The sequence below is a fragment of the Pan troglodytes genome, chromosome 7 (assembly GCF_028858775.2).
Source record: "Pan troglodytes isolate AG18354 chromosome 7, NHGRI_mPanTro3-v2.0_pri, whole genome shotgun sequence".
NCBI classification, from domain to species: domain Eukaryota; kingdom Metazoa; phylum Chordata; class Mammalia; order Primates; family Hominidae; genus Pan; species Pan troglodytes.
This window is the reverse complement of record NC_072405.2, coordinates 104,865,605-104,888,686: the sequence shown is the minus strand read 5'-3', so window position 1 is coordinate 104,888,686 and position 23,082 is coordinate 104,865,605. Positions and strand designations below refer to the sequence as shown.

The 23,082-nt window shown below is 40.2% G+C and overlaps 1 protein-coding gene across 7 annotated transcripts in view; it reads right to left on the bottom strand.

Annotated features, from left to right (window-relative positions):
• Positions 1–23,082, bottom strand: part of ESRP1 (epithelial splicing regulatory protein 1) — a 66,571-nt gene that overhangs the window by 31,781 nt on the left and 11,708 nt on the right. For 4 of the 7 annotated variants that reach the window (XM_063817331.1, XM_009455672.5, XM_009455670.5 and 1 more), the window contains exons 5-12: positions 13,437–13,535; positions 13,252–13,306; positions 10,994–11,104; positions 10,741–10,873; positions 10,604–10,646; positions 7,525–7,826; positions 4,064–4,282; positions 1,189–1,387 (exon numbers count right to left, since the gene is read on the bottom strand). In XM_063817331.1, coding sequence (XP_063673401.1) covers positions 1,189–1,387; positions 4,064–4,282; positions 7,525–7,826; positions 10,604–10,646; positions 10,741–10,873; positions 10,994–11,104; positions 13,252–13,306; positions 13,437–13,535 — 1,161 coding nt within the window. The remainder of the gene's footprint in view (positions 1–1,188; positions 1,388–4,063; positions 4,283–7,524; positions 7,827–10,603; positions 10,647–10,740; positions 10,874–10,993; positions 11,105–13,251; positions 13,307–13,436; positions 13,536–23,082) is intronic. The other 3 variants (XM_063817328.1, XM_001143826.8, XM_001143905.8) reach the window with 1 other exon arrangement.

The window sequence follows — 23,082 nt, the reverse complement described above, 5'->3', positions numbered from 1 at the left end:
CTTTATCTTACAATGTTTGACAGATTATCACTAAAGGATATCGTAAAAGCTGACATTACCAGTGGTTTATATACTGAAGACATACAACTGGGATTACTGTAAGATCTCTTAACCCAATTATAAATTTCCAAAACTTCATACTTATTAATGATCAACTCTAAGATATTCACCAACAGCAAGCAGCAGGTAAATGGAATATTAGCATTTAGAAATTCAAAATGCTAAAAGATAAAAAGGATTAAGCCCCACTGAATCTTCTACAAATAATACTTTACCAAACAAGATCATTAGTATAGGTCCATCTTATTAGAAAGTGAGGTGCCCAAATCCCCCGCTTTATTGGAATCAAGCACATAATCCAGTTTACTTTCTTAGTTATCTTTGAACTGTACTGCAAATACTATATTCTTTAAACATACCCAACAGGCCTAAGAAGGTACATCTTATTTAAAGGAGAAATTGTGTAAAAAAGACTCAAATTTTAACATCAGATCCCCATATGTTCCTTATTCACTAACTAGAACTTTGTAGACTACAGGGCTTATTCCCCTCAAATAGGATTCCAGATGGCTTGCACCCAGGTGCCAATGAGCAAGAGCATGGCTTGAAATTAAGCACTGATCCTGTGATCCAATGGAAACTTTGGCTAATTAATCTATGTGGTTTTTTTTGTTTTCATTTTTTGTTTTTGCTAACTTGCTCATTCCAGATATCCTGGAGAGCAACAGAAATGCTCAAAAATGTTAAAAAAATACTTGATGCTCAAAAAGTTAAATGCAACATGTGCATCAAACTGCCCTTCTTAAAGGTTAATACGTTTTAAAAAATAAAAGAATCCAGCCATACTTTTATTTTGCCTTTAAATGTGTACTAAAATTATCTACATAGCCAGGTTGCCTCCCAGAGTCAGTGCTTATCTGGAGCACACTAAGCTTCAGAAATCAAGTGCTTATCACTGGAAAAGCAGGAATATAATTTGAAAGGAGGTATTTGTAGCATCTCTAATTACGGGTGTCCACAACCAAGGTCTTAAATGATTACCAGGTACTACTGATTACAGATGGGAGAGCCTTATATAACCACCTCACCTGCCTCAGAAAGAACCAGGGGCACAGAAAGTTACGAAAGCAGCTTAAGCACCTACCAGCATATAGCGTAGAATAGCGCCAAGACCCAAGAAAAACTTACATGGTAACTTACATGGCGGTGGGGATAAGCCATTTCGATTTAAAGTGCCCCCCATTAACACAAAGTTCATCTCCTCAGCTGAACACTGAAAGACTTCAACATATCTGTCCTTCATGTTTTTTTTATGACACTTCTGTGCAGCCATAAATGCTCTGTCCGCAGACTTCATCTGGATAAAGGCATCTCCTGATGGGCGGCCCTGAGTGTGTGGGGGAAGAATAAAAACAAAAGGAGACTGTCTCCTTCAACAAGGAAATGGTTGCTTACAAAACATACAAAGTGACAATCACCCATAATACAGATATTTTAGCCACAAAATCCGGGTGATGGTGTGATCTGCTGGAACCTGACTTGCATTTCATCACCTGATCACCAGAATGGCCAACAAAACCTTTAAGAAACAGTTTTGAGAGCTCATAGCTGAAAATGAGCCTTTTTCACTTCTGTTAATTAGTATCAGATTTACAAGGGTTTGAAAGGGTCTCCTTGTGACTGCTGTTTCAAAATATAGGATCGTATACTAGTTTTTTTTCTCTTCTGAAAAATTCGATTAAATCTCATTCAATTGAGAAAAGCTAGTAACAGAACCAGCACTGGAGCTTTAGGTACCCTCCTACAGGAAACTGAACCGGTATTCTTTTTTGGCTCTCAGTTCCAGTCCATCACTGACCTGCCATATCCCTTTCAATCTTCCCTCATCCCTGAGACCTAGGTTGGAATGTGGCTTGGGGGCAAGGAATTTGGGAGGTGCAAGGCCCAGTGATGATTTGTGAGAGCTGTATGTATCATCAGCCTTGCTTGGGAGCCCTTCTCTCACTCCTTACAGCTCTACCTTGGTCAAACAGGTATTACTAATAGACATTTTCTATTAGTAATAGCTTGCTAAAACCCCCTATTTCAAACCAAGCCTGTAGATTTGTGTTCCACAGAGGTAGAACGCCTTAGTTTTATTGAGCATGAATGTTTTATGGGGGAGAAAAAGACATGATCAGCTTATAGGACTACTTTCTTATTTTATGGTTTTCTCAATAAGTCTCTTAAGGACTGTGAAATTATTACCATGCAAGTTACCATTAGAGTTACCACACCAGGGAAACTAGCAACAAACCCAGTCCAAGATGGAAACCTAACATCCTCAAGGCACCTAAGAGTTTGTGCATCATCTAAGAACCTTTTCCCAAGTGTAATCACAATAGGTCACATGAGGCAAAGAGAGACAAATACTGTTGTTAATCAAAGATTAATGGCCTCTGGGTTATTAGAAGTGGTGACTCAATAAGAAACCAAATAATTCCCTGGTGATGCTTAAATGTGGGCAATTTTATTCAAAAGAACTGCTACCAGTGAAGCATGCTGAGAGGGTCAGATAACAAGTTGTATAATTTAATATCAATATTGACTGAAGATTTAGAATGAGCATGTGCTGAATACAGAAAACTGGTATAGAAGGCAAGGGCTCAGGATGGTTTCTGATTCCTTGTATCCAATGGTACAGGCTTTCCAGTGAGACAAGATTACAGTTATGAAAGTGACCAAATCTCCAAGTGAAAAGGTGAGAAATTAGCAACTTAGGGGAAAAAAAATTCAGTATTTTCAATATAAGCCTACATTCAACCCTTAATCCTCAGAAAACATTTTCAAAAATTAATAAAGCTTTGCATTTAATTAAGAGTCCCAGGCCAGGTGCGGCGGCTTACGCCTGTAATCCCAGCACTTTGGGAGGCCAAGGCGGGTAGATCGCCCGAGGTCAGGAGTTTGAGACCAGCCTGGCCAACATGGTGAAATCCTGTCTCTACTAAAAATACCAAAATTAGCTGGGAATGGTGGTGGGCACCTGTAATCCCAGCTACTCGGGAAGCTGAGGCAGGAGAATTGCTTGAACTCAGGAGGCAGAGATTACAGTGAGCTGAGATTGCTCCACTGCAATCCAGCCTGGACGACAGAGTGAGACTCTGTCTCAAAAAAAAAAAAAAAAGTTCCAAAGTTTCAACTAGAACCACCTGGCTTATGGGTTTGTAGAATTGTATCTTGCTTATGACAGCACAAAATACTGTTAAATTTTCCAGCAAATATAATTTTCTTTAACCAAAAATTAGGTGACAATAAGCTAGGAAATACTTTACATTTGCATATGGAAGAATTCAGTTAGATTTTTATACAGGCTTCTCAGCAACTCATTCATTAATACATTTGAGAGCCTGTTATGATCCACACATACTGTTCTTTCTAGGTGGTATGGATTCAAGTCCTCACTGAGTTTGGTTCCTATTGAATGTAATTTGATGTCTAACATGTATATATTAAATATGAAATAAGCCATTTCTAAATAGTGTATGGATACAAAATATTCTGGAACAGATATGATTATTTGTTAAAATAAGCATCATCCATGATTGCTGCAACACTACAGCAGAGTTGCAGAGTTGAACAGCCAAAATAAGAAAAATTGTGTCAAGACTGATAATATATGTCATGCCTACTTGATGCTATTGATAATGTGATGGATATATGTGATGAAGAAATCAAAGCTGAATTTGAATTATTATACTAATGACAGCATTATTTTCAGTTCATTCTAAAGACCTCTAGTATTTACAGTTAAGTCTTTCCTTAAAGACTTAGTGTGTAACTGAGGATTACGTACTTTTTAATTAGATGTGAGACTAATTTTATTTATCAAAGACTAATTTCATCTAAATTTATCTCAGACTAATTTTATTTATCAAAGACTAATATCTAATATTAGATATTTCTAATAGATTATCTAATATCTAATATTAGATATTTCTAATAGATTATCTAATATCTAATATTAGATATTTCTCATATGTAGTGAGAAAAAGCGAATAAGTTTTCCCCTAAGTATCTTTCTTACCTGGTGATTCAAAACCATGTGAACCCCATGAGTACGAATATCTGTGGCGAACTCCCCCAGGAAATCCAGGATGTCCTCAATTGTGGCTGCATAGGGAAGACCTCGAAGGCGTATACAGTCTCTAACATTTGTAGGGGGCACAAATTGCTGAGGTAGTACTGGAATAATGGGAGGGGTTGGAAGTGGAATGAGAGGGGCCGAGGAGAATCGATTCAGCACCTGTACTCAAAGCAAAACAGAAGTAATTTAGAGCTGTGCTACTCCCCTGCTTTCTGCAGATCAGCAATGGCATCACTGGGAAGCTCGTTAGAAATGCAGAATCCAGCTCACCCCAGACCTAATAAATATGAATCTTCATCTGAACTAAATCTTCAAGTGATTCAGAAGTACATGCAAGTTTGAGAAGTAATGGAGAAAGGGATTCATGCATTCCAGCAGGGAAAGCATGATACTCATTTTTGTCAAATACACTGTGAGGTGTACACCACACACAACACAAAACACTTAAACAGTTAGTGTCTACCTGTAACAATGTATCACTATCTGTGAGGGACTATTATCCCTAAAGCTGCCACTTTTATACAATTCTGAACATATCACTAAATGTGGACTTTTGTAGCAAAAGTAGAAATGTATCATTTCACTAAGTACACAGTATTCCCCTCATTACCTTCATACTCCACCTCCAAACCCAAGAAATAGAGAATGACCCAGTAAAAGAATCACAGGCCAAACAATCACTTTGGATTATATTAAAATATAATGCTGAATAATAGCACAAGACAGAATGGGTGGGTATAAAGACCTGAAAAGAATCATTTGTTGACCATAAAGATGAATAGTAGTTTAGTTTCCCTGTGAATTTGAGACAGTGGTAAGACAAAAGATCTTGAATATCTTCTAGATTCATGGAATTCAGCTATCTTGGAAATGGATGATGATAGGTTAGGCGAATTTTAGACAAAAGACTGCCCTTAGGCAACACTCATATTACAAGGCTCTTGTCCACTTTTGTCTCAGAGCATGCCAACTAGTTCATAATACTAGAAGTCCTTAGGCAAATGCCATCTGTGGCATCTCCAGGTTTTCTGAACAACTTAATCACTCTAGCCTTTAACATCCCGTAAATTGACAATATAGAAGAATCAATGAACCCTTCCCCAAAACATGCACTAATTTCCCCACTCACACCCTGCTCAGTTGCTATCTGAGTAAGAGGGGACAAAAATCAAACCACGCCACCAGAGAAATGGCATGAAAAAGAGACAAGAAGACTTTAATAAGAAGTTATATAAACAATCCAGACACAGCAAAAACATTAGAAGAACAAGAATAGAAAATTAGTGTAGTAATAGATAAACTCAGGACAGGAAATGGTGAAGCATCTCATAATACCTAACAATTAAGAGGTGCTCAAATATTTATTGAATAAAATGACTAGTAATGAAGAAAAGACAGTGGAAGAACCTATGACTAGTTCAAAACTTATTAAATAAATCAAGAAGGATGGAGAAGTAGAGAAAATGCACACCCAAAAGCAACTCATAGTAGAATCATAGAGAGGCAGCCTACTCTATTTCCAAACCAACAGAGTAGCCCAGGCTCTGCAGTAGCTTATTCTAGGCCATGATTTCATAAGACAAACTCTCTTTCCAAATAATGATCTGCAACCACATCTAGTTTTCTCTCCTGGTTTGGGAAGAATGTGTGTCATGTTTGAAAACTCAAGCACATTTTAGAGATTCAGCACTTATGACATTTTCAAAAAGGTATAAATTTTTTTTTTTTTTTTTTGGTAGCGGGAGACAAAGTCTTGCTTGGTCGCCCAGGCTAGAGTGCAGCGTGATCTCTGTTCACTGCAACCTCCACCTCCCGGGTTCAAGCGATTCTCCTGCCTCAGCCTCCCGAGTAGCTGGGACTAAAGGCGCACACTGCCATGACTGCCTAATTTTTTTTTGTATTTTCAGCAGAGATGGAGTTTCACCTTGTTGCCCAAGCTGGTTTTGAACTCCTGAGCTCAAGCAATCCACCCGTCTCGGACTCCCAAAGTGCTAGGATTACAGGCGTGAGCCACTGCGCCTGGCCAGATTTAAATTTTAAATTGTAAGAATGTAGCTAGTTTAGGGTTCAAAAGCACCAGTACAATGGAACACAAAAATAATTTAGAATTTCAACTATACTTATTTTAAGTACAAAAATAATTTTGGCATTCTAGTAGGTAAAAAGGTTCTTAACTTTGCATAATTATTTAAAATCACAGCATATAATGGGATGCAGAAGCTACACAAAACTCTGATGAACTCACAGAAATAAGTAAGTAAGTATCCTAAATACTTACAAAGCAGATCTGTGGAATCATATGAATCACTATTCTACTATGGGACACAAATAGAGCAAGTTGGAAAAGCAGTCTATACCATTTATGCTACAAAGGCAAACTGACCCCTGAAGACATGTTCAATTGGTAGCTGGTAAGTCAAGAACAGTTGAAAAGCTTGAGATTCTATAAATGGTTTAATGCCTAGATCTTAGTACATTTTGAGGAAGTGATTGCCTCATTTTGTGCCTCAAAAATGCTGAAAGTTGCCAGGCGTGGTGGCTCATGCCTGTAATTCCATCACTTTGGGAGCCCGAGGTGGGCGATCATCTGAGGTCAGGAGTTCGAGAACAGCCTGGCCAACATGGCGAAACCCCATCTCCATTAAAAATTCAAAACTTAGCTGGGTGTGGTGGCAGGCAGCTGTAATCCCAGCTACTCAGAGGCTGAGGCAGGACAATTGCTTCAACTGGGGTAGGCGGAGGTTGCAGTGAGCCGAGATTGCGCCACTGCACTCCAGCCTGGGTGACAGAGCAAGACCCCATCTCAAACACACACACACACACACACACACACACACACACACACACACACACACACAAACACGCTGAAAGCTAGTAAAACAGGACAGAGCTCACCAGCAGGGTATGAAACTGATGAAGGCTTTTGGGAAATAACATTTGGCAACACATTAAAAACCTTAAAAGCTCACACTCTATATCCAATGCTACAGAAATCAAATTGATGACAGGTTTTTAAGCATTTTACATAGAAATTTCTTCTGGTAGAAAAAAATCAATCTAAGTGTACACTAGAGGAATTTCTAGATAAAGTATGCACTTCCATGAGATATTTAAAGATGAAACTTTTCAGACATAGGTAAGCTTTCATAGTTTTAAAACAGAATACAAAAATCCAGCTATAGCAGTATCCCATCTCTGTAAAAATACGTAGTATGTGTTGTGTGTGTGTACAGGATAACAGCGGCTATCTCTTGGTTATAGAATCAAGACTATTTTCATGTAGTGACACTTTTAGTATTTTGCCAGTATTATTTTAACATAATGAGCAATGTAGGACTATTTTCAGAGATAAAGAACAGAAATTAATGCAAAGGCACAACATACTTGTTTTTAAAACCAACCTGCTGAACTTCAGCTGCTGTGCTCCTGAAGAGTTCAATGTATCTTTTACCCAACAAGTCTTTATGCTTCCTCAACGCATTCTGTGCATATTCCTCACAAGCAAAGAGGACAAAAGCGTCCCCTGTTGGCCTACCATCTGGGTAGGTGACAAAGAGGATGCCTTCCTTTCCCCCAGTAATAGGGCAATGCTGTCCAAAGAAGGCCACCACTTCTTCAGCTGTGGCCGTGAAAGGGAGCCCCCGCATGCGGACAATGACTTGATTTTCCTTGGAGAGAAACTGGGCTACCTCATTGGAAGTACCTAGGGAAAACAAATATTAGGAAGCAGGGAGAGAAATAGTTAAGACATCAACTTTACCGATTTTAAAGTGATAAAAGTCCCGCCAATGTCTTGAGTTCATAATGAAGACCCATACTCCTACTGAACGCAAAATAACATCCTAGAAATCAGAATTTTCTAAATTTGAAACTCCTCCCCTTTTTCATAAAACATCCTTCTTAATTTAGGAAGCTGGTAAGACAATTAAATCATGGGCCAATCACTAGTAAGTAATTGTGGTAGTTAAAGGCACAGGTCCTGGAGCCAGAATGCCTGGGTCCAATCTTGGCTTTACTGCTTACTAGGGCATAATCTTAGTCAAGTTCAACTCCGTGCCTTACTTTTCTTGTCTGTAAGATTGCCTATGTCATAAATTATGAAAATTAAGTAGGGTAATAGATATAAAGCACTTTGGGTTAAAAAAATCTTTTCCTGATTACTCTTTTGCTCCCAAGAAAACCATCTGCAAGTAACTCAATTACTTTTTTTTTTTTAAATTAAGAAAGGTTCAAACATTCTTAGTAAAAAGAATAGTATAATGAATATATGGGGTACCTACTTTCAATATTGATCAACATTCTGCCCAACATAAAACATTTTGTACAGTGTTGTCATATAGCAAATACTTAAATGCATACCTTTGAAACTCATACACTAGTAATATTTTCCCTAATAGCAAGTTCTTCTTTTTGCTTCTTTTCTTTTTTTTTTGAGACACAGTTTCACTCTGTCTCCTAGGCTGGAGTGCAGTGGCACGGTCTCAGCCCACTGCAAACACCGCCGCAGAGATTCAAGTTGATTCTCCTGCCTCGGCCTCCCAGATTAGCTGGGATTACACACACACACACACACACACACACACACACACACACACACACACACACCTCTCCTGGCTAATTTGTGTATTATTAGTAGAGATGGGGTTTCGCCATATTGGCCAGGCTGCCCTTGAACTCTTGACCACAAGTGATCCGCCTGCCTTGGCCTTCCAAAGTGCTGGGATTAAAGGCATGAGCCACCAAGCCCAGCCCCTAATAGCAAATTCTTATCGCAGTGCCCATATACAATGAAATCCCAGAAATGATATAAACATTAATTGACTCTGCCATCTCCAAGTTGCAATGCATCTATCACGAAATGTCAGGATTTAGGTAAAACCACAGCAACCCCAAATATATTTGACCCCAAACAATATCAAACATTGCTTGGGAACTCTGGAAATGCTCCTAAATTTAAAGTCCTGAATTTTGAAGCCTTAGAGTTTATCTAAAGATGAACTGGAGCAAAAATATACCAGTAGATTGTGTTAATAGGATGCTGTTCCTGTAAGTTCTATAGCTGCAAAATTTTCACCCAGGCTCTGTAATGTAGGAATACAAATGTTCTTTTACACAGTGAAAGTCATCTTCATATAATTTGGCAATAGATGTCAAATGGCTGTTGAAAAGGTCCAAAATTCTTTGATTCAGCTATCCTGCTTTTAGAGATTTATCCCAATGAGTGGCGCATACAGAGATTTTAAAATATTTACAACATATTAAAGTCAAAAGTTGGAAATGCGTTCTAAATGCTCAACAGGGATATTTTATTTATTACAGACAGAATCTCACTATGTTGCTCAGGGCATTCTCAAAATACACCAAGGCTCAAGCAATCCTCCCTGTCTCAGCCTCCCAAGTAGCTGGAATTACAGGCACAAGCCATGTGCCCAGCTCCAACAGAGATGTTTCAAAATATTATGGTACATATAATACCATGTAGCAATTAACATTTAAGAAAACTGAGTAATGTAGGATGATGTTCATAATACATTAAAAGGAAATTATAAAACAATATGAATGAGCAACAGAAACTTACAAAGTAGATATATGTATAGAAAAAAAATCAGACAAAAAGCAGTCAACGTTTTATGCATGTTACTTCCTTTAAAGTTATTAATCACTAAATAACTGGATAAAAACCACATCTGTTCCACCCTGTTTTTAACCATATTACTGTAAATACACATCCAAAAATACTATGAGACCCAAAACTGCCATGTTTCTGGTGACTCGTGTTAAGTTTAGAGAAAAATTAGAAGCACATGTGCAACAACCCCAGGTATTGCAGCGTGGCCGTTTGAAAGCAGTTTTCTGACTCTTTTCAAGAATATAATTTCCTGGCCGGGCACAGGGGCTCAGGCCTGTAATCCCAGCACTTTGGGAGGCTGAGGCAGGAGGATCAATTTGAAGCCAGGGGTTCCAGACCAGCTTGGCCAACATGGTGAAACCCCGTCTCTATTAAAAATACAAAAAGTTAGCCAGGCATGGTGGCACACACCTGTAAACCCAGCCACTAGGGAGGCAGAGGCACAAGAATTGCTTGAGCCTGGGAGGCAGAGGTTGCAATGAGCTGAGATTGTGCCCCCGCACTCCAGTTTGGGTGACAGAGCGAAACTCTGTCTCCAAAAAAAAAACAAAACAAAAAAACCTAGCCTTTCCATATGCATACAACTTCATATCACCTTTTCACCTTCGTATAGTACTATTTTTAATGGCTATTTAACTATAGTAAGTTGGCTCAAGCCTTAGGACAAGTGTTATACATTAAGCTCACTGTTATTATTGGAAGCTTCTACCTCTGGGGAAGAAAATCTATTCCCATGTTCCATTAGAAAATAAAAACCATTCATGACCCTATTCATCTACTCTTGCTAAATTTAAGTATGCAAAATTTTAGATTCTTATTAACTAAAGCCACATTATGTAAAAGGCACTTACCACCAGCAATTTTAAGGAAATCTTCACCTGTTGCTTTGTAAACCTGAGAAAAGACAGAGAAGTTAGTGTTTCTGAGCCTTCCATCCTATGTTAATTCTCATTCACGATGTCCAGGGGTTCAGGTTTTGAGGACATACCTCAATATACCGGGTCCCCATGTGATGTTTGTGCCTCTGTAGTGCTAGGTCTCGGTGCTCCTCACTTACAAACCTAACCAGAGCTTCTCCATTCCTTCGACCCTGAGCATTCAGACAAAGTGCTGCACCTCCCCTTTGAGAATAATAAAACAGACGGCAGGTAGAAAAAAAAAATACAGTGAGGAAAAAAAAGGTAGAAAATCCATTATCCCCATGGGATTGTTAAGTAAAATAGATATTTAAGAAAACCAACTTGGCAATATTGAGTCCTTTGAAGAATCTTGCAATATCTTGATCTGAAGACTGCCATGGTAAACCTCGTGCCCTGACTACGGTGTTATCATCAATAAGTTCCATCTTGCTGCTGTGGATGAAGCAAAACTTCAGGTTGCATGATAAATGCTAGCAAGTCAGACACCTATTACCCCCTGCAAGACAACTGCCTAGTTACACAGGATGTATTATTTGGTGTTCAGACAGACTAGCAATACTACTTGATTTCCCTTATAACCTCAAAAATTATGTGGGTACAACTCAAAGTAATGTTTAGGTGGTTCATTATAGAAACATGGCTGCCTGTGCAGGCCCAACACAGCTAGCTCACTCAGCAAACCATCTATCTATCAAAGCTGAGGAAGGCCAGGCATGGTGGCTTATGTCTGTAATCCCAGCACTTTGGGAGGCTGAGGTAGGTGGATCACCCAAGGTCAGGAGTTTGCGACCAGCCTGGCCAACATGGTAAAACCCTGTCTAGTAAAATTACAAAAATTAGCCAGGCATGGTGGTGTACGCTTATAATCCTAGTTACTTGGGAGGCCGAGGCAGGAGAATCACTTGAACCTGGGAGGTGGAGGCTGCAGCGAGCTGAGATTGTGCCACTGCACTCCAGCCTGGGCAATAGAGCAAGACTCCATCTCAAAAAAAAAAAAAAAAAAATGCTGAGGAAATGTTTGCTTGGCACCCTCATGTCCTGAAAGTTCCTAGAACCCCAAAAGATAGGTTTGAATTCATTCTCAAATTTAGACAGCATACATGTGGGGTTTAAATCCAGTTTAGCAGCTGAATTTAGGATCAGAATAAAGCTGACAATTAACCCACATGAGGAATGTGTGTGCATGGTAGGAAGTCTGCCATTAAAATATCCCCCAGATCAAACCAGGGAGCCATCCCAGAGAATGTCCATAGAAACGCCTGTGAGTCCCTACACCTTAATGACTCATTTGCAAATCACTTATTATATATTTTGACACCTTTTGATGTCTTATCCCTCCCACGTTCACATTTTCAGTTCTCCTAGGACATTTTCTTAATAAGTCACTTTCTCCACAACTAATCGGCCTCAAAGTCTCTCTCTATGGGCAAAGCTGTCAGAAGTTTCTATTCACTTTAGAGACCAAGCACACACTCAATTCATTAGAGTGATTTACAAACAAACAGGTCTACCTGTGATCACTAACAGACACCACTTCATACTTCTCCCCAGCTATTTCCTTGGCTTTAAAGTAGAAACCTATATAGCCAGGCACAGTGGCTCACACCTGTAATCCCAGCACTTTGGGATGTCAAGGTGGGTGGATCACATGAGGCCAGGAGTTTGAGACCAGCCTGGTCAACACGGCAAAACCCCATCTCTACTAAAAATACAAAACTTAGCCAGGCATGATGGTACACATCTGTAATCCCAGCTACTGGGGAGGCTGAGGCACAAGAATTGCTTGAACCCGGGAGGCGGAGGTTGCAGTGAGCAGAGATCACACCGCGATATTCCAGCCTGGGCAACAGAGCAAGTGTCTCAAAAATAAATAAATAAATAAATAAATAAATAAATAAATGTACTTATAGAATGTACGTAAAATTTTATCTCAGTAAAAATTGTGAACTCTATTAAAGCCTACAATTTCTCCTTTGGAAATTTTCTAAGTGAAAGATTGGATAGTTTGGGGAGACCAAAATAACAATCACAGATATGAGCATATAATATACTTAAGGTCAGGGTGACTAAAGATGCCAGTAAGTCGTTACATTTTATTCCCAATATCAAGCTCTAAGTAATACAACCTTCTTTTACAGATGACCGAACAGCAAGAAAGGATAGCTAAAAGGATTAGTAAAGTTTCTCAAATATAACAAGAATTAAGAGGCACAATATGAACAAAAACAAGTTAAAGGCCGGGCGAGGTGGCTCAGGCCTGTAATCCCAGCACTTTGGGAGGCCGAGGCAGGCAGATCACGAGGTCAGGAGATTGAGACCATCCTGGCTAATATGGTGAAACCCCATCTCTACTAAAACTACAAAAAAATTAGCCAGGCATGGTAGCGGGCGCCTGTAGTCCCAGCTACTCGGGAGGCTGAGGCAGGAGAATGCCATGAACCCGGGAGGCGGAGCTTGCAGTGAGCTGAGATCGTGCCACTGCACTCCAGCCTGGGCGACAGAGCAAGACTCTGTCTCAAAAACAAACAAACAAACAAAACAAGTTAAAAAGCTCAAATAAATAGTACTCAAGCACTTACCAAGTCCCACTTTCAAACTTGTAATTCACTCTCTCTGGATCTGAAAACCTGTGATCTAAAAATGAGAACACAAAAGTCATCATTTTAGTGATTAGGGAGACAAAGTTGTAGGAGGAAATTTGAGTATAGGTAAGAGAAAAATAGTACGAATTCTGGGACTGCACTACTATAAAAGCAATACTTACTATAAGGCTCTGAAATCATTGCTAAAATTATATTCCCCATATCTTCAACTTGAGAGGCTCCATATCGAGAGACTGAACTACTCTTCTCAAAATTTAAATCTGTGAGATTAAATTAAGGAAACACTTTGGAAAGGTAAAATCAGGTTACTTCTAAATCAAAATTAAACCTATACCAAGCCAAGAGGAGGAAGATGGATCTAGCTGAGCTTCCTTTAGAAATCTCAGAATGGCTGCCTCCCATCAGTCAGTCATTCAACTTAGGCTCCAACTGCCCTTTTGGGTAAAAGAGCCAAATCAATCCAGTGCTGAAATATTACCAGGAATACAACTTTTATTTACCCAGTTGTAGCAAATGAATACTGAGCATTTTCATTTCATTTTGAATCAAAGTATGCAACAAAGTTAATTAGAATATTTCATCCTCTGAATCTTTACAGCACACACAAGGCAATGACCATGCCGACTTCATGATATGGTGACATTATCAACACTACAAGGTATTAAATGACTTTTTTTTTTGGCCTAATGTTTGAAATGGACACCACAGATTATTGATGTGAGATTACTTCCACAATGCCACTTTTGCTTAGAAATTCTATTATAGAACACTTTCGGAGCCCTGTAGGATAGTCCACCTTTGATGACAGCAGATGCTAGTTCTAGACAGCAAATTTTGGAAACAATTCAAGCACTCAGAGCCAACACAGACCAATGTGCTTCTTTACCAAAAGTATACTCTTTGAAACACATAGCTCAAACTTGGTTTGAGGGTGAAACCAGGAATTCACATGAAGTTTTGCGAATCTCTCTAAAATAAGGATGTATTTCCATCAAATAGAGGCATACCTTGAAAATATGGTAGGCTTGGTTCTACACCACTGCATTAAAGTGAATATCACAATAAAGCAAGTCACACAATTTTTTGGGTTTCCCACTACATATAAAAGTTATGTTTTGACTGTACTAAGTATTCAATAGCATTATGTCTTTTAAAAAATGTACATGCCTTAATTAAAAAATACTTTGTTGCAGACGGGCACAGTGACTCACACCTGTAATCCCAGCACTTTGGGATGCCGAGGCGGGAGGATCGCTTGAGACCAGGAGTTCGAGACCAAGCCTGGCCAATATGGTGAAACCCCATCTCTACTAAAAATACCAAAATTATCCAGGCCTGGTGGTGCATGCCTGTAATCTCAGCTATTCAGGAGGCTGAGGCAAGAGAATCACTTGAACCCGGGAGGTGGAGGTTGTAGTGAGCTGAGAACACCCCACTGCACTCCAGCCTGGGCGGGAAGTAGACTCTGTCTCCAAAAATAAAAAACAACAGAACAACTTTGTTGCTAAAACATGTTAATCATCTGAGCCCTCAGTGAGTCAATCTTTTTGTTGGTGGAGGATCTTACCTAGATGTTGATGGCTACTCATAGATCAGGGTGATGGTTGCTAAACGTTGGGATGGCTGTGGCAATTTCTGAAAATAAGACAACAATGAAGTTTGCCACATCAATTGCCTCTTCCTTTCATCAAAGATTCAGTAGCCTGTGATGCTGTTTGAGGGCACAGGCAGAGTTGACTTAGAGTAATTCTTGGTTTTCTTTGGTTTTTTGTCTGTTTGTTTTTTTTGGTTTGGTTTTTTTTTTTTTTTTTTTTTTGAGACAGTCTCGCTCTGTTGCCCAGGCTGGAGTGCAGTGGCACAACCTCAGCTCACTGCAACCTCTACCTCAGCCTCCCGAGCAGGTGGAATTACAGGCACGCGCCACCATACCCAGCTAATTTTTGTATTTTTATAGAGACGGGGTTTCACCATGTTGGCCAGGCTGGTCTCGAACTCCTGACCTCAGCTGATCCACCTGCCTCAGCATCCTAAAGTGCTGGGATTATAGGTGTGAGCCACTGCACCCGACCTCATTTTTGTATTTTTTAGTAGAGATGGGGTTTTACCATGTTGGCCAGGCTGGTCTTGAACTCCTGGCCTCAAATGATCTACCTACCTCGGCCTGCCAAAGTGCTGGGATTACAGCCATGAGTCACCACCCCTGGCCAATTTAGCATAATTCTTCAGAAGGCTAGGATTTTTAGAACGGTTAATGAGCATTAGCTTTAACTTAAAAGTCACCAGCTACATTAGCCTCTAACAAGAGAATCAGCTTTTGAAGCAAAGCATTGATTTATCCTCTCTAGCTATGTTAGTCCAGGATGGCATCATCTTCTAAGAGAAGGCTGTTTCTAGTACATTGAAAATCTGTTTACTGTAGCTGCCTTCATCAGTTAGCTAAATCTTCTGGGTAACTCACTGCAACTTCTCCATAAGCACTTTCTGCTTCACTTTGAATTATGTCATAGAGCTGACTTATTTCCTTGAATCTCATAAACCAATCTCTGCTAGCTTTTCTTCTGCAGCTTCCTCACTTCTCTCAGCCTTCATAGAATTGAAGAGACTTAAGGCCTTGCTCCAGATTGTGCTTTGGCTTAAGGAAATGTTGTAGCTAGTTTGATCTATCCAAACCACTCACACTCTCTCCATATCATAGCAATAAGTATATTCCATTCAAATTACGCTTTCCTCTCTTCTATAAATGACAAGTGGTACCCAGCCTTCTCATTTTTGCTCAGGTAACACCCTATAATGTTTTGCTTTCTTATCATTCATATATTCACTGGAATATTCTAGAAATTTTCCTTTACGCAACTTGACAAATCATTTGGTGCATAAGGCCTGGCTTTTGGCCTCCCTTAGCTTTTGACATGCCTTCCTGACTAAGCTTAATCGTGTCTAGCTTTTGATTTAAAGTGAGAGATATGAAACTCTTACTTTCACTTGAATGGTTAGATGCTATTGTAGGGTTAATTGGCTTAATTTCAATATTGTGTTTCAGGGAATAGGGAGTCCCAAGGAGAGGGAGAGAGATGGGGTAACCACCAGTTGGAGCAGCCGAACACACACAACACTGACCAATTAAGTTTGCCACCTAATATGGCCCTGCTTTATGGTGCCCCAAAACAATTACACCAGTAACAAAGATCACTGATTACAGATCACCACAACAGAATAATGAAAACATTTGAAAGGTGACAGAGAGACAAGTGAGCAAATGTTGCTGGAAAAATGGTGTCAATAGACTTGCTGAATGCAGAGTTGCTACAAACCTTCCATTTTCTTTTTTTTTAAACAAAACAAAACTGGCCAGACACGGTGGCTCACGCCTGTAATCCCGGCACTTTGGGAGGCCAAGGTGGAAGGATCATTTGAACCCAGGAATTCAAGACCAGCCTGAGATAGCGAGTCCCCATCTCTACAAAATAACAAATTGGCCTGTCATTGCATCTACTCAGGAGGCTGAGGTGGGAGGATTGCTTGAGCCTGGGAGGTCGATAAGTACACCACTGCACTCCAGCCTGGGTGACAGAGCAAGATCCTGTCTCAAAAATAAAAGATAAAAATAAAAAAAAAAGACAAAATACAACAACTGTGAAGCACAATAAAGTGAAGCACACTAAAACAAGGTGCACCTGGGTAAGCAGACCCTAATGTGCTCCGCAAAACCTAACATTGACTTTCTAGCCCCTTATAGCAAAAGGTTATTGACCTGTGACCTATTACAGAAGAATGGAGATTGCAAAAAGATGGCCAGATACAAAGGATGCCACAGGAATGTTTGTCAATCAATCTGAAAAAAGAATATGGGGAAAATTTAGACTTGAAAGGAGTATAAAAGTATATTCCATTCAAATTAAGCTTTCCTCTCACCTATTAATGGTAGGATTACCTAGCCTTCTCAACATTGCTCAGGTACCACCCTATAAGGAAAGCACTCTTATCTTAATCCCCTAACCAAATTAGGCCACAAATGACCCACCAAAACTGTTCTAGGCCACAATCATCAATTTAAGAGTTCATTAGATACTATTCCTAAAATGTTATGCTATTTTCTCGACTGTCGTAACATTTCCTGGGTGTAGGCCCCCATCTTCCTCTGATCTCTTTCCACCTATCAACATCTCTATAGCTTCCAAGGATCTACTGACTTAAATGGTGGCATTTACTGGACACCATTTTGTGCCAACCACTCCCTATTTCTTCCAATTCTCATAATAACCCTGACAGATAAATTACAGCAAAACCAAACAGTTGTAGAACTAAGATTTAGTGAGGCTAGGCATGGTGGCTCAAGCCTGTAATCCCAGCACTTTGGGAGGCCGAGGTGGGTGGATCACTTGGAGGTCAGGAGTTCGAGATCAGTCTAGCCAACATGGTGAACTCCTGTCTCGACTAAAAATACAAAAATTAGCCGGATGTGGTGGCGGACGCCTATAATCCCAGCTACTCAGGAGGCTGAGGCACAAAAATCGCTTGAACCTGGGAGGCAGAGGTTGCAGTGAACCGAGATCATGGCCACTGCACTCCAGCCTGGGTAACAGAGCAAGACTCTATCTCAAACAAACCACTGGGATTGAGTGATGTTCAGTAGTTCACCCAGTCACCTGGCTGATGGGTAATGGAGGTGGGATTACACGACAGCTATGATTTGACTATTGAGCAATAGTGTGTGAGAAGTTTTATAAATTCATAGATAAAAGCCAACTGAAGAAGACAAAGTTCAAAAGTAAAAATGTAAAGCATTCCTGCCTGGTTAGAAATAGACTTGTAGCTGAAGAATCATTTTAATGAATTCTACTTTTTAACTCAGAAAATGTTCTTGACATTTGGCTACTACCTTGGTGCCACATAACACGTCCCAACATGTCTCCCTTTGAGCCATCACACACCAGGATCAGCGTCACACACCAGGATGAGTGGCACTAAGCTGTGTAACAACTTGTAAAAGTCACCCAACCTCCTGAATGCCCAAGCCATCTCCTTACACACACACACATACACACAGCCTCCATAGGCCAGTTTCTTCAATCTATAATCCTTAGCATCACTGAAAACGAGTAACAGAGAGGAATGAGAAAAAAAGTTTTAGTAGCAATTCTTTCCCCTATCAATTTATAAGTATATATTGGATTACTTGCTGCACGTCTGATCTTGAGGAAAGGAAAGATGGGTCTGTGCCTCCTGATTTATAGCTCCTCATGCAACTTACTCATTCTGCCCTCAAGGCAGTCACAACAGTACAAACAGGCTTAGCCAGCTTCACAAATGAGAAATGCCTCAAGGAAATGAGGAAGGGTACAGGCAGAGGCAGTGGGAACAAAACTCATCATTTCAGGCTGCAACTGAGCAAGTAAAACTTTATATGCATGTTAGAGGAGTCTAGAGAGACTTGGTCTATATATTAACAGGAGGGACACTTTCCTTATGACCACCACTGGTGAAACAGGCTTGAGGATTTAATCCACACTTACATTAGCTGAGGATATAATTCAGAGAGAAATTTTATGGTTTATCAATATTAGCTTATCTACTTTAAAAAGTTATCCTTCCCAACTACCTAAAAATGGTCACATCTGGTTTCAGAACATCCAATTTTTACTTGTAAATATCTTTTTAAACTAAGTTTTTAATAAGGTAATACATTAACTCAGACAAGTTTAAGCTATTTTATAATTACTCCAATTTGAAGTGTCATCTGAAAGCCATTTTTCCTTGCCATAGAATCCTCACAAGACGTTAAATCCATTCCTTTTGTTTACTTTCATTTATTGTATAGTAACACAATTTCATGCTGCCAGACTTATAATACCTATGCTAATGAACAAAGGAGTAGCTGATAAAATACAGCAAGAAAAAAAGAGAAAAGTTGATTAGTCTTCTATCTAAAAACTGAATTTTCTAAAATCAAGTGATAGAGATGTTACTCTTAAAAGAGTTGCTTTTATGGGCTGGGCGCGGTGGCTCACGCCTGTAATCCCAGCACTTTGAGAGGCCGAGGTGGGCGGATCACAAGGTCAGCAGATCGAGACCATCCTGGCTAACATGGTGAAACCCCCGTCTCTACTAAAAAAATACAAAAAATTAGCTGGGTGTGGTGGCACGCACCTGTAGTCCCAGCTACTCGGGAGGCTGAGGCAGGAGAATGGCTTGAACCCGGGAAGTGGAGCTTGCAGTGAGCCGGGATCGCGCCACTGTACTCCAGCCTGGGCGACAGACGATGACTCCGTCCCCCCCAAAATTTTTTTTTTTTTTGAGACTAGGGTCCTGCTATGTAGCCTAGGCTGGAGTGCGGTGGCTATTCATAGGTGCGATCCTGCTGCTGATCAGCACATGAGCATGAGTTTTAACCTGCTCTGTTTCTGGGACAGTTCACCCCACCTTAGGGAACCCTCCACTCCACTCCCAGAGGTCGCCATATTGATGATGAACCTACTGTGGATACTGGATGGGCATACCGCACTGCAGCCCAGAACTCCTGGGATTCAAGCAACCCTCCTGCTTCAGCCTCTGGAGTAGCTGGCATTACAAGAGTGTGCCACCAAACCTAGCTGTTTGCTTAATTTATTTTTTCGAGACAGGGTCTCACTGTTGCCCAAGCTGGAGTGAAGTGGCGTGATCTCGGCTTACTGCAACCTCCGCTTCCCGGGTTCAAATGATTGTCCAACCTCGACCTCCCAAGTAGCTGGGATTACAGACGAATGCCACTATGCCTGGCTAATTTTTGTATTTTTTGTAGAGACAGGGTTTCACCAGATGGTCAGGCTGGTCTCAAACTCCTGAGCTCAAGTGATCTGCCCGCCTGAGCCTCCCAAAATGCTGGGATTACAGGCCTGAGCCACCGTGCCCAGTTTGGTTGCATAATTTTAAATGTAAGTTCTACATATAACCTGATATATTTTAAAGTGAGCTTTGAAGGAAACAAAACATGTCACCATAAGAAAATACAATGAGAAGTCAAGACAACCAAAACTATTTAACACCAGTAATAAAATGCTGGGGAAAAAAAATCTAAAACCTAGGTATGAGCTGAGAGGAGTGAAAAATATAAAAATAAAATTAAAAAAAAAAAAAAAAAAAAAGAGACGCCAAGTGTGGTGGCTCACCCCTGTAATCCCAGTATTTAGGGAGGCCGAGGCGGGTGGATCACTTGACACCAGGAGTTTGAGACCAGCCTGGCCACCATGGTGAAACTAAAAGTAAAATACAAAAATTAACCAGGTGTGGTGATGCACATCTGTAATTCCAGCAGTTACTTGCGAGGCTGAGGTATGAGAATCCTTTGAACCCAGGAGGGAGAGGTCACAATGAGCTGAGATCGCACCACTGCACCCCAGCCTGGGTGAGACGCCGTATCAAAAAAAAACAAAACAAAAAAACAACAAAACACACACACACACACACACACAAAAAACCCAAAAAACCTCACAGACACAGATACACACATACTTAAAACCCTAGTTTTGTCTTCTCCCAACCAGTTTTCTCAGGTTGAATACAACCTTAGTTTTAAACCTTACTTCTCAGCTTACTTTTTTTTTTTTTTTGAGGCAGGATCTTCAGGCTTGAATGCAGTGGCGTGATTACGGCTCACTATAGCTTTGACATCCTGGGCTCAAGTGATCCTCCCACCTCAGCCTCCCAAGTAGCATGGACCACAGGAGTGTGCTTATTTTTAAGCACCTAGCTAATTTTTAGATTTATTTTTGTAGAGACAGGGTCTCCCCGTGTTGCTTAGGCTGGTCCTGAACTTCTGGGCTCCAGTGATCCTCTTGCCTTAGCTTCCCAAAGTGGTGAGATTACAGGCATGAGCCACTGCACCCAGCCTCTTACTCTTAGAGGGTAAAAAATAAGATCCCTACCTAACAAATACTACTTCTTGGAGATATTATTGTACTGAAGAGTCACACAGAAGGATTTCCAACAAACCTAGTAAGTCAATTATACCGTAGAAGAAAGAAGATGGAGATAGGGTCTCATTCAACAAAGGAGATGAAAACCTTTACTTTGGAAAAAGACATTTATATGGGATAAACAAATTAGGAAAAGGAGACTCCTTGATAACAAGTCTTCCGAAGCTTTCTAAAACAAAAGGATTAACTTGGAATTTCCAAACTCCCATTTTAAAAGTAAAATATTTTATTTTTTTGAGATGGAGTCTCACTCTGTCGCCCAGGCTAGGGTAAAGTGGCGCGATCTTGACTCACTGCAACCTCCGCCACCCAGGTTCAAGCGATTCTCATGCCTCAGCCTCCTGAGTAGCTGAGATTACAGGTACCCACCACCACACCCAGATAATTTTTGTATTTTTAGTAGAGACGGGGTTCCGCCATGTTGGCCAGGCTGTTCTCAAACTCCTGACCTCACGTTATCCACCTGCCTCCGCCTCCCAAAGTACTGGGATTACAGGCGTGAGCCACTGTACCAGGCCAAAATATTTTATAATTAAAACAAACAACACATAATTAACATCAGTCTGAGGGCTGGCAAGGAATATGCAGTATTTCTAGTTACTTCACTCACTGCAGATGACAGGCCAGTGTCCGTGCCGATTTGGCTCATGTTATGCCAATGTGATGCCAGAGATAATTCCTTCCACCTCCAGCTAACAAGGTCAACTACTGGCCCAGCTTAACTGTATACTTGATTTTGTATATATATATATATACATATATATATATGTATGTATATATATATATGTGTGTATATATATATATATATATCCCTTTCATACACAGAAAAGTACCAATGAGGATTCGGTGTTTGCCTTCACCTTTACAGCAGGGCAGGGAAGGTTTGTACAATTATAAAGCCCCAGCTCATTTCACTGTTAGAATAAACTCCTAACCTTCAAGTTTACCTGTACTAACATGTAGCTGATGCTTTGAAAGGTCTACATCTAGTCTCACATAAGGTTAAAAAAATTTATATGTGTAAAATGGTTTACATAAGGTTTTAAAACAATAAGGAAGTCCTTTTCAAAGTCCCTTGCCAGCTGTTTTTCCTGTTCTGAGACACCCGACAACCTGGTGGGGTCCACAGGATCAGTCAACATTGCAGAGTGTGGGGCAGGCCAACCACCAGCTAAGTGGCAGCACACATTATCTCATTAATCCTTATACAATAGTCTTACCCATTTTAAGATGGGGAATCTGAGGCTGAGGATTCAAATAAGTTGCCCCCAGTGTTCATGTTCTTAACTACTATCCTATTATCCCCAATTGTAACCTATAGGAAAAACAGGCTAATGTCACACACTGATAATAGAGCACACACATGTGCACACACACCCAAATCCTTTACACCCCCCAAGAAGTGATAAAACATACACACCCTAATAACCTTTGAATGGGTAGGCATGAGCAGTTTAGTGATTTTTTTTTTTCCTGATAATGGAAATTTGCCCTAGTGAAATGGCAATCGTAATCATGTCAAACAGCACATACAAATGCAATACCCTATCATGGAATACATATTTTACAAAATTAACTTTACTGCTTTAATGGTTTGATATGTGCCGAGGAAACACAGGATATTAACTTAAAAGGGAGATAACCTATTTGAGGTAGCCAACGTGCCTCAAATGATTGTATACATTCTAAAATATTTCACCTTGTATATTGTTGGATGCTAGAGCATATAACTTAAAGACAAAGCCTCTAAGCCTCAATTTCCCTAGTGATAAAATGGGGATGAAAGCTCCCCACTGAGCCGTTCATGGCATATGTAGTAAGAAGTCAATTGGTAGTTTTTTTCACCTGTCCTCCT